The 15062-nt window shown below is 39.0% G+C and overlaps 1 protein-coding gene across 4 annotated transcripts in view; it reads left to right on the forward strand.

The window, feature by feature from the left end:
* LOC126974271 (serine/threonine-protein kinase minibrain) overlaps window positions 1–15062 on the forward strand; it is a 162377-nt gene that overhangs the window by 130655 nt on the left and 16660 nt on the right. For all 4 annotated transcript variants that reach the window (XM_050821727.1, XM_050821728.1, XM_050821729.1 and 1 more), the window contains one exon: window positions 12946–13134. In XM_050821727.1, the coding sequence (XP_050677684.1) occupies window positions 12946–13134 (189 nt within the window). The remainder of the gene's footprint in view (window positions 1–12945; window positions 13135–15062) is intronic.

Genomic DNA, 15062 nt, shown 5'->3' on the forward strand with positions numbered 1-15062 from the left:
TGAAATTACTGGGCAAATGAGACTTAACATCTTTTATCCAGGTGACGAGCGCAAATGCAGTAGTGCCGTAGAGAATTTTTTGGCTTTTCAAAGAATCCTGAGCGGCACTGCATGGTACATGGGTGGGGCCTATCAGTTACCATTGTTGTTACTGAACGTCCTCCTCGTCTCGTCCCTTATTTTCATAAAAAACGTTATAAATACATGCACAAGGGGTCCAGATCCATTATCCAGATAACTACAATTAAGGATAGGTAGCAGGGGTAGGTGTTAGGGGTAGGGTCTTCCCGCTTTATACTGTAAGCGTATCTGGTGACTATACGCCCGCGTTCACACCTCGCGTAGGGTAAGGTATCGGTTATCAGGTGCGTTATCACTTTCAGTGATTGTACAGAAACGATGGGCACTGTAGTTTGGAGGCTGGGCGAGGGTTTTGTACTCACTTCTGATTTGAATTTATCGTCTGCGCATTCAGACATTAGTCATGCTGTTTGTCGCTTTCAGTGATCTCGCTACCCGAAAGCCGTTATTATAGGAGCCGACTCGTTTAGATTGCACTTCGGGAATGATTTATTGCGACGCCATGTGACACTTTCATTGGGGATGCCTTTATATTTTAGATTATTGATCACTTCGATTGATTGAAGTAGGTTAGTTAATAAAATATTTATTATTGTAGTTTATCAAATTATATATCTACAATCTAAGATAGTGTCGTCGAGTGGTTTGTACAAAAATTATGTAATAAAAAAGAGAAGAATTTAAAAATTACATATTGAAGCATTCGAAATGTATGCCTCAGACCTATAAAGAACGGGCGCACGAAAATTAGCGGTTTTTTTTAATAAAATTTAAAAAATCCCTTGAGTAGTGGTATTATTTAAAAAGTCTTTTATTTAACAATGCTTTCAAAGATACGAGTTTTGAAATTTACCACCACGTCGGATAAATTTAGCTTTAATGAGAAGAAGTGGCATGCAACTTATTGCCTCTTTTAAATCAATATTTAAAGCAGAATTTTTCATTATATTCATACCGTATCTGCAAAGTGATGCAAGCCTACAACACAAAACGTTTCGACTTTCCTATATAGGTTTAAAAACAGAAGTAATAAAATCATAAAGAGTACCTAACTTAACCAGTACAGTTGATACATCAGATTATAAATAAGTAAAGGTTTTATGCGACCGTTTTATAAACATGTGAAATAAATTAATATAAAACTATTCATAAAATATTTACACACAATCACTTAAACATCGTACAAAATATCATATCACCGTAAACACGATGCATATTAATTTTAGTGCATCGGTTTGCAGTGTTTGTGTATTTATGCCGGCGATTATTATGAAAATGCCCTCGAAACGAGTCTACACTGACCTGCCTCAACGTGGGGACGGCTTGGGGTAGGCTATGGCGTTGCATCCGTCCGTCGCCCGCTGCAAGGGGGGCACGAGTACATGCGGCGTGGCCGGCGTATGGTGAGCGCGGCGAGTGTCTGTCTGCCGGGATCATTGACTAAATGAAAGCAGCGCTATAATTATTATCCCCGTGTTGCTCGCACCACGTGCACCTTCAAATATAATATTAAATAACAACATTTATGCCTAGCCTATATTCAGACAAAAACATCGGAAAACGCTTAACTCGAAACGCAACTTTCATTATCTGTAGCCTGTAACTGTCGCCCACTTTATTTTAAACTACACCTTGTTATAAATATAAGATTGTCTCCATACTAAATAAACGCCGATCGATAAGGCATCCGCCGCCCAATTTTCACGTCTTTGTGAAAATTGTAATGTAGCTCAGGTCTAATTGAACTTGTTGCATTTTCGGAGCGTGCGTCGGACGTCCACCGGACGCGTCACGCACGTCGCCGGCTCCCTGCTCCGGTGTGCGTCGTGCGTTATGCAGCGTGTGCGTCGCGGCACACGGGCTGAGGGCCGGGTCACTGACCTCCGCCGCCCCCTCCCGGGGTAAATATTCCTCGTGCACACAGATGCGCGCGCCTCCGACGCGTCGCCGTCGTCGGTGCACTCTGCACGCACCCCGCCTGCGACCCCCCTAAACCCCACCCCCCGACCCCACACACACCCCACAAGGGGTCTCTTTAAACTCCTAATTGATTGCGCAAATTTCCTCGCAATAACTGTCTTTTTATGGGTGGTAATGATGTAACTTGCAACAGTTCGGTTATTCATGTGGCGCTGCTCGAGATCCGGCTGCAGACGCGATGACGTCACCACATTGGCGGCAATGAAAAATTAATTAGCGTTGTCGTTGTTTACTTTTGAGGGATGCGAGTCAGTTCACAGTCGCCGTGCGCCGTCCGGGCAGGTGCATTAGTAAAACTAATAGCCGTGCAGCACGGTGCAGTATGGACCGATCAGCGCCGCGTGTGTGCAATATTAATCACGCAGATGTCTAGTCGGCGGCGAGGGCGGGCGTCTGATTGATCTCGATCCTCGTGATCATTCAAATATCACAGGATGGGATGTACCGCCAGTTGACACAATAGTCTTACATCTTAACTTCGAACATGAACAATTTATAAATCAATAAGCTGACCCGACAGACGGTCTTCTGTAGCTACATAACAAATAAAATACCCTTTTTATGAATTTGTTGTATTTCGTGAAATATGCTTACCTGTTGTTCTAATGAAATTGTTTCACAGCGAAACTGTCAAACCGTGCGTCAATAAATTCTCTCACAGAAAATATGTCCATACAAAACAAATATTGGAAATAAAAATAATTATAGGTCCCACATCAAAATTAAAACTATCCTATCTCTCAAGTTGGACTAAACTGCACTCCATGAAGTAATCCCCATTAAAATCCGTTCATTAGTTTAGGAGTCCACCGCGGACAAACAACGTGTCACGTAATTTAAGATGAGACACGCAAAAATTTGCAATCCAGAGAGTTGTTTCAGAAAAAACTGAAACATTACCTTCATGATTCGCTCTAACTATGTGGGACTACGCGTCTTAGATCATATTTTGGACTATCATTCATTTAATAAAATTTAATTAATAATTTACTTTGATAAAGAGCTAAGGTTGAGCTAATATAGGTTATATTTATAATGTAGGTTCTGCATTAATGATAATATATATTTCGCGCAGGAAAAAAATTTTACTATATTATGTACCTAGATACATATCTGATATATAGGTATATTTTTTTATGTAAATAAGGGATGAAACGAGCAAGACGTTCAGCTAATGGTAATTGATACACCCTGCCCTTTACAAGTGCCGCTCAGGATTCTTGAATTACCCCAAAAATTCTGAGCGGCATTACAACTGCGCTCATCGCCTTGAGACATAAGATGTTAAATCTCATTTGCCCAGTAATTTCACTAACTACGGCACCCTTCAGACCGAAATACAATAATGCTTACACATTACTGCTTCACGGAAGAAATAGGCGTCATTGTGGTATCCATAATCTATCCTTTTTTGCAAAGGAGCCTCCCACTGGTCCATATTACAGATCTGTTGCTAAACTTGATGTTGTTTATTAGCTAAACATATGTATGTTGCAACTTGGAGGAAAAACCAAAAGACACTCTAAATGAAATAAATATCATATTTATCGAACCCCCAGTTCGTATGTTTCTATTCAGTGAAACCGGAAAAGAAACTCAACAGTTGTTCCTTTGTATATAACAGAGTTGTACAGCATTTAATGCAACATCGAGTTGACAGTTTCAAGTTATGTGTGGAGTTTAGACTGCAAGCTTTTAAAAATTTATACAATCAAAACTGATATTATTAAGCTTAACAGTTTTTGGTCTGAACGCGCTAATTTTAGGACCTCCCAGTCTGATATTTCTGGTTTCTCATTTACCTACATTCTCATTAGAAATATACCAATATTATATATCTGACATATGGAATAGATTTACGGCCGTTCCCTATATTCAGTCTATCTCTTACTGGAGATAAAAATCCTAACTATCGTTGACTTTTCTGTCCCAATAAACTAACCGACGGTAACTCACCTTATCCGTGCACGCTGTCTCTCAAGAGGACGACGTAAAGCTAACCAGCGATAGAAGTTTGTATGGAAATTGCAATTCACTCGTCCCAATGTAGGGCGATAAGAATGACGTATCGATGGGTATATTAGGATAGCTACAGATTATTGCCAGCTAATTACTGACAGTAGAAGGTAGTAATTTATCTCTATCTGTAGATAGTATATTGGGAAAGGCCGTTAGGCATCATGAATCACCTCTCTTCTAGCCTCAAATATTGATTTTTGTCAAGTAAGTCGAGGAAAGAGCTGCGATCTGATTTCCGCGTGCGCTGCAACTGGCGTAATTGTTAGTGATACGTTAATAGTCGCAATGTGTTCTACAATTTTACTATGTCGGTAACTTTGGTTCTCCTCATTTCTGATTCGATCTCGCAGGGAAACTCCGAGCATAGCCCTCTCCATTGCCCTCTGAGCGACCATGAGCTTTCTCATAAGGCCCATAGTTAGCGACCACGTCTGCGTACCGTAAGTCATCACTGGCAACACACACTGGTTGAAGACCTTCGTCTTCAGACATTGTGGTATTTGGGAAGAGAAGATTTTACGGAGCCTCCCGAACGCTGCCCATCCGAGTTGGATTCGACGAGTGACCTATTTCGCGAAATTGGACCTGCTTAACTAGATTGATTGTCCGTTAGACGTACTCGTGGACAATTTCAAGAGTACAGTTCCCTACTGTTACGGGAGTAGGTGCGACATGGACATTGACATGATCTTCGTCTTGTCCATGTTCATTTTGAGAACTACTCCTTGTGAAGCTTAATTGAGTTAATTTTTACGAAAATAAATGCCTTTTTTATGGAAGAAGAGCACGAACAAGTGTCCCGGTCACCTGACGTTATGTTATCACCGCCACCCACACCCACGGTACCCATCGCACTTTAAAATATGTGTTAACAATATCGTTTATCATATAGAATGAATCATTTGTCCGAAATAAAATCCTACGATGAATCATTGGCCGTGAGAAGCGGTATTTGAAACCTTCCAAATAATGAACTATTTGCATATGAGTAATTACTTTAAACAAAGTAACAAAATTATAATGCATTTTCAGTGTGTAATAGGGATGTAGTATATTTATATTCTTTATTTTACACTTTTACCGATAACGTTAAAGATTCATGGTTTCATGAAAGAGTATGGCTACCAAACGTCGTGCTTCATACCCAGATCGCTTCAAGGGCAGCTACTATTTAACGGAGAATCGTTAGTTTTGGTTGGTTGTTGTTGCTTAAGGTTTTTGTCTCCATCTGTCAAATAATTATTTGCATATTATATCATTGACAAGTCGTGGTGGCCACTTGTGGTTCTCTTCATCACCACTTCGCCGAATGATTATTTTTGGTCTAAAATGCAATTGTTACTGATTGATTATCTTTATCCTTATAAAGTTTGAGAATTTTCCTGGATCACTCCTAATCCCTGAATAAATCATATATTCCACTATCAGAGCTATTTTTTTATTAGTATTGAACTTATTAATATTTTGGGCTAAGTCCTGCCAGAGTCGAAACTAGGGCTTCCAATCCCGCGGCCTGTATTCAATCTCGGCATTTGCGGGACTACGAATTTTCAATCCCGCGGGATCTCGGTATTTGCGGGATCCCGCATATTGAAAATATGCACATTTTAAAACAATGAATTTATCAACTCCACAGTTATTTACGTACATTATTACTATTAAAATGAGATCAATCAAATTATACTGTTTTTTTTTCACAAAAATAACAATAACAAATTCTGAATAAAAAGTAAAACAAAACAAATCTTATTCAAAAAAAATCACAACGCAACATTATAAAATCAACCAAAAAAAACACATTTTAAACTGATAAATTATTACTTAATTATTAAGTTTTTCAGCTTTTAATATTAACTGAATATGTTTGTGAAGGAAATACAACATTTCCAAACTGTCGTCTGCCAAACTACTTCGTATTTTACTCTATTGCCTGGCCAGAAAATGCCCTTTCTGTTTCCACACTTGTGGGCGGTATTCCTTTTAACGGCTAAAAATTTAAGGCTAAAATAGAATAAAAATTTAAGGGTGTGTACGTGAAATCTTTCATTCACGTACACACCCTTAAATTTTTATTCTATTCTAAAAGGATGTATCAATAAACATCAAGAAAATACGAAACAGTTAATAACTTGAGTTATTAAGAATAATAATTCCCGCAGATTATCCTATTTTGCATTGCATGCACCCTTTTTTTTCAGTCCCGCAAATCCCGCGGATCCCGCGCCCGTAATCCCGCATACCGCGGGATTGGGAAATGGTGCGGGATCTCGGTATTGCAGGATTGGAAGCCCTAGTCGAAACATTGGCCTTTGAATGTTAGTTTTTTTTTCTTTATTGATTTAGGGGCTTTTATACGTATGTACATATCAGCCCCATTATAATCTAAGTACATTAAAAAGACAAAAGAAAAACAAAATTCTTAACTTAAACTAAAAAAAAAGTTAATAAAACCAAAAGCAAATTATATCTATAGTGTTAAAAAAAAAGACTTATGGATTCAAACAGACTTATGGCATCCTTAGATGCAGGGCGGGCAAGTATATTTACAAACATGCCCGTATCAAATCTGTTCAAACCCATAAGTCCTACAATTTTGTCTCTACTAGATTGAAATCGGACACATTCCTTTAACAAGTGCTCAACATCCTCAATTGTTCCACATAACTCACATAGAGGTGACTCCGCAATTTTCATCAAAAATTTAAACTTATTCAAAGGCATCTGTCCGGATCTCAGTCTGTGAGCAATAACAATCAACCTCCTTTTAATCTTTACGTTAAAAAACCACGGTATATGAGGAGGCTGAGACTGCAAAGTTCTATAGCAAATTCCTTTTTCTAAAGATCCACGATCAAACTACTCTCCCCATAAATCCTGACTTTTCCTTTTATATTTTGGTAAGAATTCAGTAAAATCCGGTTTAATATACATAATTATATACTTTTTAACCTTCAGTGTTGCTTGCTTAGCCAGTCTGTCCGCCTCCTTATTGCCCCTTAAACCAATATGCGATGGAACCCATTGCAATCTAAGTTCTTTTTTTATTTCGAATGTTAGTTGATATCATTAGTTTCAACGTTGGTCACTTCTAATATAGGTAGGCCAAGGCTCAAGCTCCCAATACGTTACAATGCTGAATAGAATGAGGTTATAAAGCTAAAGGGTAGGGTTCGAGTACTAAAGCTAAGAATTGTTAATAGGAAACATCAGAGGTAATTCCTCGATACAAACGTTCTCGACTGTTTTCTCATTATTTTTAAAGCCTAAATTAGTATTCCTTTCAGATAATATCGTTCTCTGTGTTTGTCTCTTTCGATTTTGTCGTTTTTGTAAGTGGTAGGTTACTTCAAACAGTGGTTAGAACTGCTTTGTCCAATAGGTCACTAACCGAAGCGTAGTACAAGTCTGGCAATATTAAGCGGAAACATTAAAAAAGTCCGCCACGGAATATTTCCGTCCCATTCACTTTCCTAAACTTTGTTATGATCTTTAAGTTTTGAATAAGGTCATATTTAATCGTTACTTTATAATGTTGTTCATATGTCTTAGTACCTAAATTCTTATGCTTTTTTTGTCAAATAAAATAGTATTACTTAGTATGTAGTTATAAGTTGTTTTCTATTTCTTTTATTACACGGTTAAACTCGAATGAGTTTATGTGTTTACAAGAATCATGATATTTATATGTAATTTGTTGATAGTAAAAAATATATAAATCTCATTTTCAGTTTTCCCTTATCTCACTGACTGTTCCGTCCACGTTATCTAGCAACAGAAATATTGATGTTCAATCCTTGAATCTGATAAAGGCTTCAGGCAGCCTTACCTTATAAGCTGTATAGGCATCGAGTTCGAAGATATCCAGAGGCTGCGACCATGCAATGATGAGCGACTCTCTTTTTCTCTAAATTTCACCACCGGACATTACGATAAAATACGAAATTTACCATAGGTACTTATGTTGATGTCTGGCTAGAACTACAACCGCATGTTTTGAATGAAACTGTACAACCCGCGTACAGCTTTTTAGTAATCAACTGTGTGCTGCAGTATTACCAAATACCAGACCAAGCTCAGACCATACTCTCACCTTATAGGCCGGCAGCGCATTTCTGTGCCCTTGGTATTGCAAATGCCCTCGCGATGTTTTTTTTTTCACTTATATCACGTAAACTTAGCCCTTGCCGATTTGACCCCTTTTATATTAAAAAAAAAATCGCTATATATTTTGAATCTCACTTAAAATGCACCTTGGACTATTATAATATTAAAATTTATTAATTATTCACAACAACAGGTATTTACTAACTATATTTACAATACTAAATATAATTACGCACTGTAAAATCTATAACCAGGTACGCGGAATTATACTAAGAAAATAGCATTTCCGCGTTTGATTTCCACTGTAGTGGTGAAGTAGAAGTGCCACCTCCACAATCTCCGCGATTGTGGCGCACGGACCAAGAGTACGAGAACGATATATCTAACTATAAACTATGGATGTATCGACAAAATGTTTGGACCAAAATCGTATGTAATGAGAGGGAAACGCGGTCATTTAGGCATGTCAAAGGAAATAACAATAATTATATCCACCTAGACGAAAAAACCACCATCATATCGGAGATACAGCGAAAAGTAACGGGTATATAGGCGACCAAGAAGCAAGAGACTTTGTTAGAAAGGCTTGGTACGAGTATAATATCCTGTGTTATTTTATAAGGGTATATGAAACACATCTAATGCATCTTAGGTATATTTTTTTAATCGTGAAATTGCACGGTCCATATTAATAATTTAAGTGACCTCATCCAGGCTTAAGATGAGTTGTGAAAGATGTCACTCGTAGTCTCGTAATGTAAACAGGAAAATGACATGTAAATACATTCTATTAAGTTGTTGCACCGGTGGTTGATGTACTGTTTGTTCACATTCACACAATGAATCGAACGCCAGAACCCCGTGATGAATGTGTAAAGCGATAAGCAATATTTTATCCGATTAATTAAGCTGTGTACATTGATTTATACCAAACCTTCCGTTAGACACGTGATGATTTATAGTTTCATTCATTTTATTTTAATGTGTACACCAATTTATTTCGTGCGACGTGCAAACTTTTTTCAAATGTCTTATGCGACGCCTTAACTCAAAAGTGAGTGCGAATAATTAATTCATATAGTTTACTCAGTCTCATACACGATCGGAAGTTGTTAACTGATTTAAATGGAATCAAAATTTATACGCGCCTGCCTCGCGGCCCACAATCCCGACCTTTCCATCTTCAACATCGTTGAGGACACAGTTAACAGGTCACTAAGCAGCAGATGACGGCCGCAGACCGCCGATATCGGGTACGGCCTGCAAACAGAACGCCGAATAGGGGTCGGGTTAAACATGCACGACGGTGTACGGGTATAATTAAAGTTTAGGAGACGCTTACGTCGCCCGTTAACCTCGTTATCGGGCGCTGGAAGTGGGTGAGACGCGGCGGGGAGAGGACTCGCCTAGCCGCTCCGGGGGAAGGGGGGAAAATCAATGACAGCCGCCGCGCGCCTCGTCGCCCCTCGCCCCGCGCCGGCAACCGACTCATCTCACCACGTGCCGCGGTCACTGGCCTGCCAGCAGGCGAGTCAACCAGGACTGAGCCAGTGAGCCAGGGTGCCAACACTTCCACAGGTCACATCGCTGAATGATGGCGCCTTACTTCCCTATGGGCGTCACTGACCTCAGATACGCAATCCCCGACGTATTCGCTTCGATCAAACATAGGTGTCAAGGAATTTTTTATGATTTACAAAATAATAAAAACATCGATTTTATCCGTATCACTCTGTCTGCAATTACACAATAATTGTATAAAATAAAGCAAGCCAAGTCGGTCGGGGCGCTTGATCGACTGTGAATTATTATGTACATCAAAACAGGTATATAGGTCGGTTAGAATTTGGGTTATCGGTTGGCTGGCCCAGTCGATACGCGACACTTCCGCTACGCTGCAAGCTGAATGCTATGCTGCCGCTGGCTATTATTGTCGGATACGTTATATATTTACGTAGCGACGCTCAATGCCAGATATCGTGGCCAGCCATTGGCCTCCACTTAAACCTCATGGATCGTTTGCTTGGAATATTATTGACTTGCCATCTAGTCAGTAGACTGTATGAGAGTATGAAGAAGATAATTCCTGAAAGAAATCCGATGTTTTTTTATAATAGTTATTGTACTACCTAATTATTAAGATTTTCTTCAACAACTAACAAACTTTTCGAGGCAATATACCTGACAATATTTTTTGGGTCTTATGTCTTAAATCTTTACTCCACACTGTAACATTTTACATGCCTACTTTAAAAGTAGGTAGGTTAAAGTAGCAATGTTGCCAACAAGAAACAGCAATGAACCCAAGCCCGCACGAGTTCAGTATGAGGAGCTATACGTAAACATATAGAGTGTCGTCGATCAATGTCAACCGCATATTTGGGTCAACGTCCGTCGACCGTAGCCCGTAGCCCGTCGCCTGTTAGGGTTGTCAATCAAATTGGCTATATTACCAAAGATTGCTTGCTACTATACTACTAGACGTTTACTAAACTTGAAGGCTAAGGGTAAAAAGAATTAAACATAACATTATGGCCACGACGGCGCCTATTTCTGCCGTGAAGCATTGTGTTTCGGTCTGAGGGCGCCGTAGCTAGTGAAATTACTGGGCAAATGAGACTTAACATCGTATGTCTCAAGGTGACGAGCGCAATTGTAGTGGTGCTCAGAATTGTAATAAATTTTAGATGGCGAGGCTGTCTGAATAGTTTTAAATAGAAAATTCCATTTAAATCATGTAGGTTTTGATGTAAGTAATTATGATGAGACTTTCGTTTAGGTAAATTTGTGATAACTAACACACAGTTAAATACCGAACAATTCAGCTAGCAAGTGATCTTGACAACCCTAATGTTGGACGTCCAGATTCCAGCATACACATCACTTGATTTCCTCATTACATATGCGGTAGCTTTGTGCTGACTCCCGACCGCCCACAATCGCTGTGTCTTATGAAACATTACATTTTTCTCACAGCTGTCGTTCGCTGTCAAGTTTGAACCATCAATAGGCGGTAATGATGTGATTATACAAAGCAAACTGCATCGCTGTAATTTATCTTTATTTGGACATGGAATATAGTTATTTGTTTAGCTATTATACTGAAGGGAATTTCACATTATTTAAACCAATTGTACAGTCGTTTTTAAAAGACGGCAAAGCTTCATGTAATTGGTCATGGTTGGAAAGTTCATCGGAAAACACTTATATTTAGAGAACCTCTACTACTTAAAAGGAATATGAAGCAAGTTAAACTATTGCTTCTCTACTAACTTCTTTCGGACAACCCTATCTTTAAAGATAGGGATTAGTTAACTCATCAACGTTTATTTTTCATATCACTCGGTCACCGGCTTTTTTTGAAGACGTTCTCTTCCCAAGCTTCCTAACTCCTCCTTGGAATAGACACCATCGCATCCTGGGTCTGCATCGGGGTCCTCTCTGTTACGGGTATCAACTATCAACTTAGAATTAATTTCAACAGTTTTGGTGTCACGAATTCGTTGTTGGTCGCCCATCTTAGGTTTTGAGACTTGCAAAATACGTTTTTTACTTCTTGAACTGGCCCGGGGATTTTTTTGCCAGTACAAAACCTTTTTGAGTGTTTTTGGTTTCTTTTTCAGAATTTGACGCACGAATGACGTTGCATTTTGATATAGGCTTTTACATCTTTATAATTCATAATATATTTCAATAGGCTTAAATTACATATTTCTCTTTAAACAGAACGAAGTTTAATGAATGTTTGTCAGTCCGGTGCGATGTCCTGTGTATAAAAACTGGGAAATAATAAAACTATTCTGGAGAAAAATGAGGTCAGAAATGTAAGTGTAACAGAACTTCATATATGATATAATATACCAAAAAGCTGTGGTTTTTTGGTGACATAATTGTACCAATGCTCTTTAGTCCATTAGACTTTTTCAAAGACTAGATTAAGTATGAACCGCCGGATTTTTATCTACATTTAGAAAGTTATAGTTTTTGTGTTTAAAATAGTGGCTAGAATATTTGTTAAATGTCCCAATAAAATGTTGAATTTGAATTTGATGAGAACGACAAGAATTACGAATGCACGTACATCGGAGTTTTATATTAGATATAAACACGCACTAATCACGGCATTATTTATGTTAACCATCGTCTAACGCGCGTGGGATTACTGATTTGAGTTCTCAAATTGTATATTTGGAGGTCCGGTGAATGAGTGTTTGTGAGTGAGTACTTACTTTCGCATGAGTTTAGCTCTAAATCAGGAATTTTAGGGAAAGCTTATATTATACGAAAATCTTTTAATACAATTAACATATATAATATATTGTCTCTCCATGTCTCCGAAACAAACATTCATCATACAAATGTTTGAACTGGGCTATAAGGCATCCTCTTTTATGATTAAGACATATTGTAATGCTTTACGTTACGTTACGTACTATTATATTATTACAACCTTAGATCATATTTTATACGTCTAGAATCTAGATAGTCTCTTGCAGTTGGACAACCGATAAAACAGGACAGGAATATTAGTTTAGTGTGCGTGATAAGCTACGTCTTACACTCGCGATTTGTATGACACTTTGTGTTAGTGTGTGTGTGAATTTCTCAAAATACCTCTATTTTTTTCTCTAGTTTTAGTTATAAACTCAATTTTTTCACAACTGTCACAACTATATTTTTAATTTTACCCATAAATGCGCAATATGTCCTCCAATTTCCTTTAGAAAACATGATGTTAATCTGTTACGTGTTTTGTTACAGGTATACTACGCGAAAAAGAAACGGAGAGCGCAGCAGTATCTGGGCGACGACGGGTCACACAAGAAGGAGAGGAAGTTGTACAACGACGGATACGACGACGACAACCACGACTACATCATCAAGCAGGGCGAGAAGTTCCTCGACCGGTACGAGATCTCGTCGCCGATCGGCAAGGGATCCTTCGGACAGGTGATTACCACAAACGACACAGCAATCTTGGCGAAAGTAGTGATTTATTAGGTGACAAGTCGAAACTACTTCGGACCAGCACTCGACCGCAAGCGTGACGTTACGACACTTGAGTATCCATACTTGTAGTAAAAGCCACGATGAAAAATTATGTTCTTGTTTACCTGACACATCTCGTGCATATCATCATCATCAGCCGAAAGACGTCCACTGCTGGACAAACGCCTCCCCCAAAGATCTCCACGACGATCGGTCCTGCGCTGACCTTATCCAACGTATCTCCGGCGACCTTGACCAGAATGCCGGTCCATCTTTTTTTTATGACAGTATAGGATGAGACGAGCAATATGTTCAACTGATGGTAATTGAAACGCCCTTCCCATTGCCGCTTAGGACTCTTGAAAAACCCAATAATTCTGAGCGGCACTGCAATTCCGCTCGTCACCTTGAGACATAAGATGTTAAGTCTCATTTGCGCAGCAATTTTACTCGCTTACGGTGCCTTTCAGAGCGATACACGTTAATGCTTACACATTATTACTTCTACGGCAGAAATAGGCGCCGTTGTGGTACCCATAATCTAGCCTGCGTCCTGTGCAAAGGAGCCTCCCACTGTTTAACTGCCACTGGTATCTTTGCATATATTGCAGCAGAAATCATAATTGTTTATGTCCTGGGGATTATATACATGCGAGTAATCGAATGCAGTTTTGATTTAAAGTCATCGTAGTCAGCCCAGGGTTACTTATAACTTACTGGTGAATGGAAACGGAAACATATGCGTCATAGTACAGATGTAGTGCATGACTGGTAGGATTGTAATACGTATTATTATCATAAGAATGGACGGGATACTTTTTAGTCTGGGTCTGTTGACTTTGATAGAACTTACATTCCGTGCGGGTTTAAAATTGCTAGGAACCTATAACTGTTAGAGGTGGCACGTATCGCTAGGTAGTTCTACAGAACAAGGATGATTCGCACGTGCCACTGAAGTGATCTATAGAAATGTAAGCCAACCAAAAAGAATGTAACCAATGGGAGGCTCCTATGCACAGGATGCCGGCTATGGTATGGGCACCACAACGACGTCTATTTCTGCCGTGAAGCAGTAATGTGTAAGCATTACTGTGTTTCGGTCAGAAGGGCGCCGTAGGTAGTACAATTACTGAGCGAGACTTAACATCTTATGTCTCAAGGTGACGAGCGCAATTGTAGTGTCGCTCAGAATTTTTGGGTTTTTCAAGAATCCTGATCGGCACTGCATTGTAATGGGTAGGGCGTATCAATTACCATCAGCTGAACGTCCTGCTCGTCTCGTACCTTATTTCCATAAAAAAGCTACATCCCGTGTGGGCTTAAAATTGCAAGGAATCTATAACTGTTCTATAGTAAGTTCTACAGTACAAGGATGGTTCGCACGTGCCACTGAAGTGATCGACAGAGACGTAACTCTCGTCTGTAATCTACCTAGTATTATAAAATGTGTCAGTAGTACTTTATGACCTTGTTTCTACGTCTTGTCTTCACACACAGCCCATTTTCCTACAACAAATTCACAAAGTTTTACATTTTTATTATTATGATTCTATATATGAGGAGTACAAAATTTATGAACGTGGGCTATATTGTAATAATTTAATCCTTTACACATAGATAATTTATACGTTTAGATAGACTGTGACATATCGTAAAAAATAGCGGCGAACTGTTAATCTCTTTTTTCAGCAATGCACACTTAAACAATGTGACATACGTATCCCGAGTTTAAGACGTAACTTGTCACGCATACTAAAGTTATAAACCTGGCCTGTTCTCATACGTTGCCTAACAGCAAGAGGCTCTATCTAGACGTATCTAAGCCTTCTTACTCTATTTAACATTCAAAATTCAAAACAACCGAAGTTGCGAATATCACTTTTTAATTG

Source organism: Leptidea sinapis, chromosome 32, assembly GCF_905404315.1.
Source record: "Leptidea sinapis chromosome 32, ilLepSina1.1, whole genome shotgun sequence".
NCBI lineage: Eukaryota > Metazoa > Arthropoda > Insecta > Lepidoptera > Pieridae > Leptidea > Leptidea sinapis.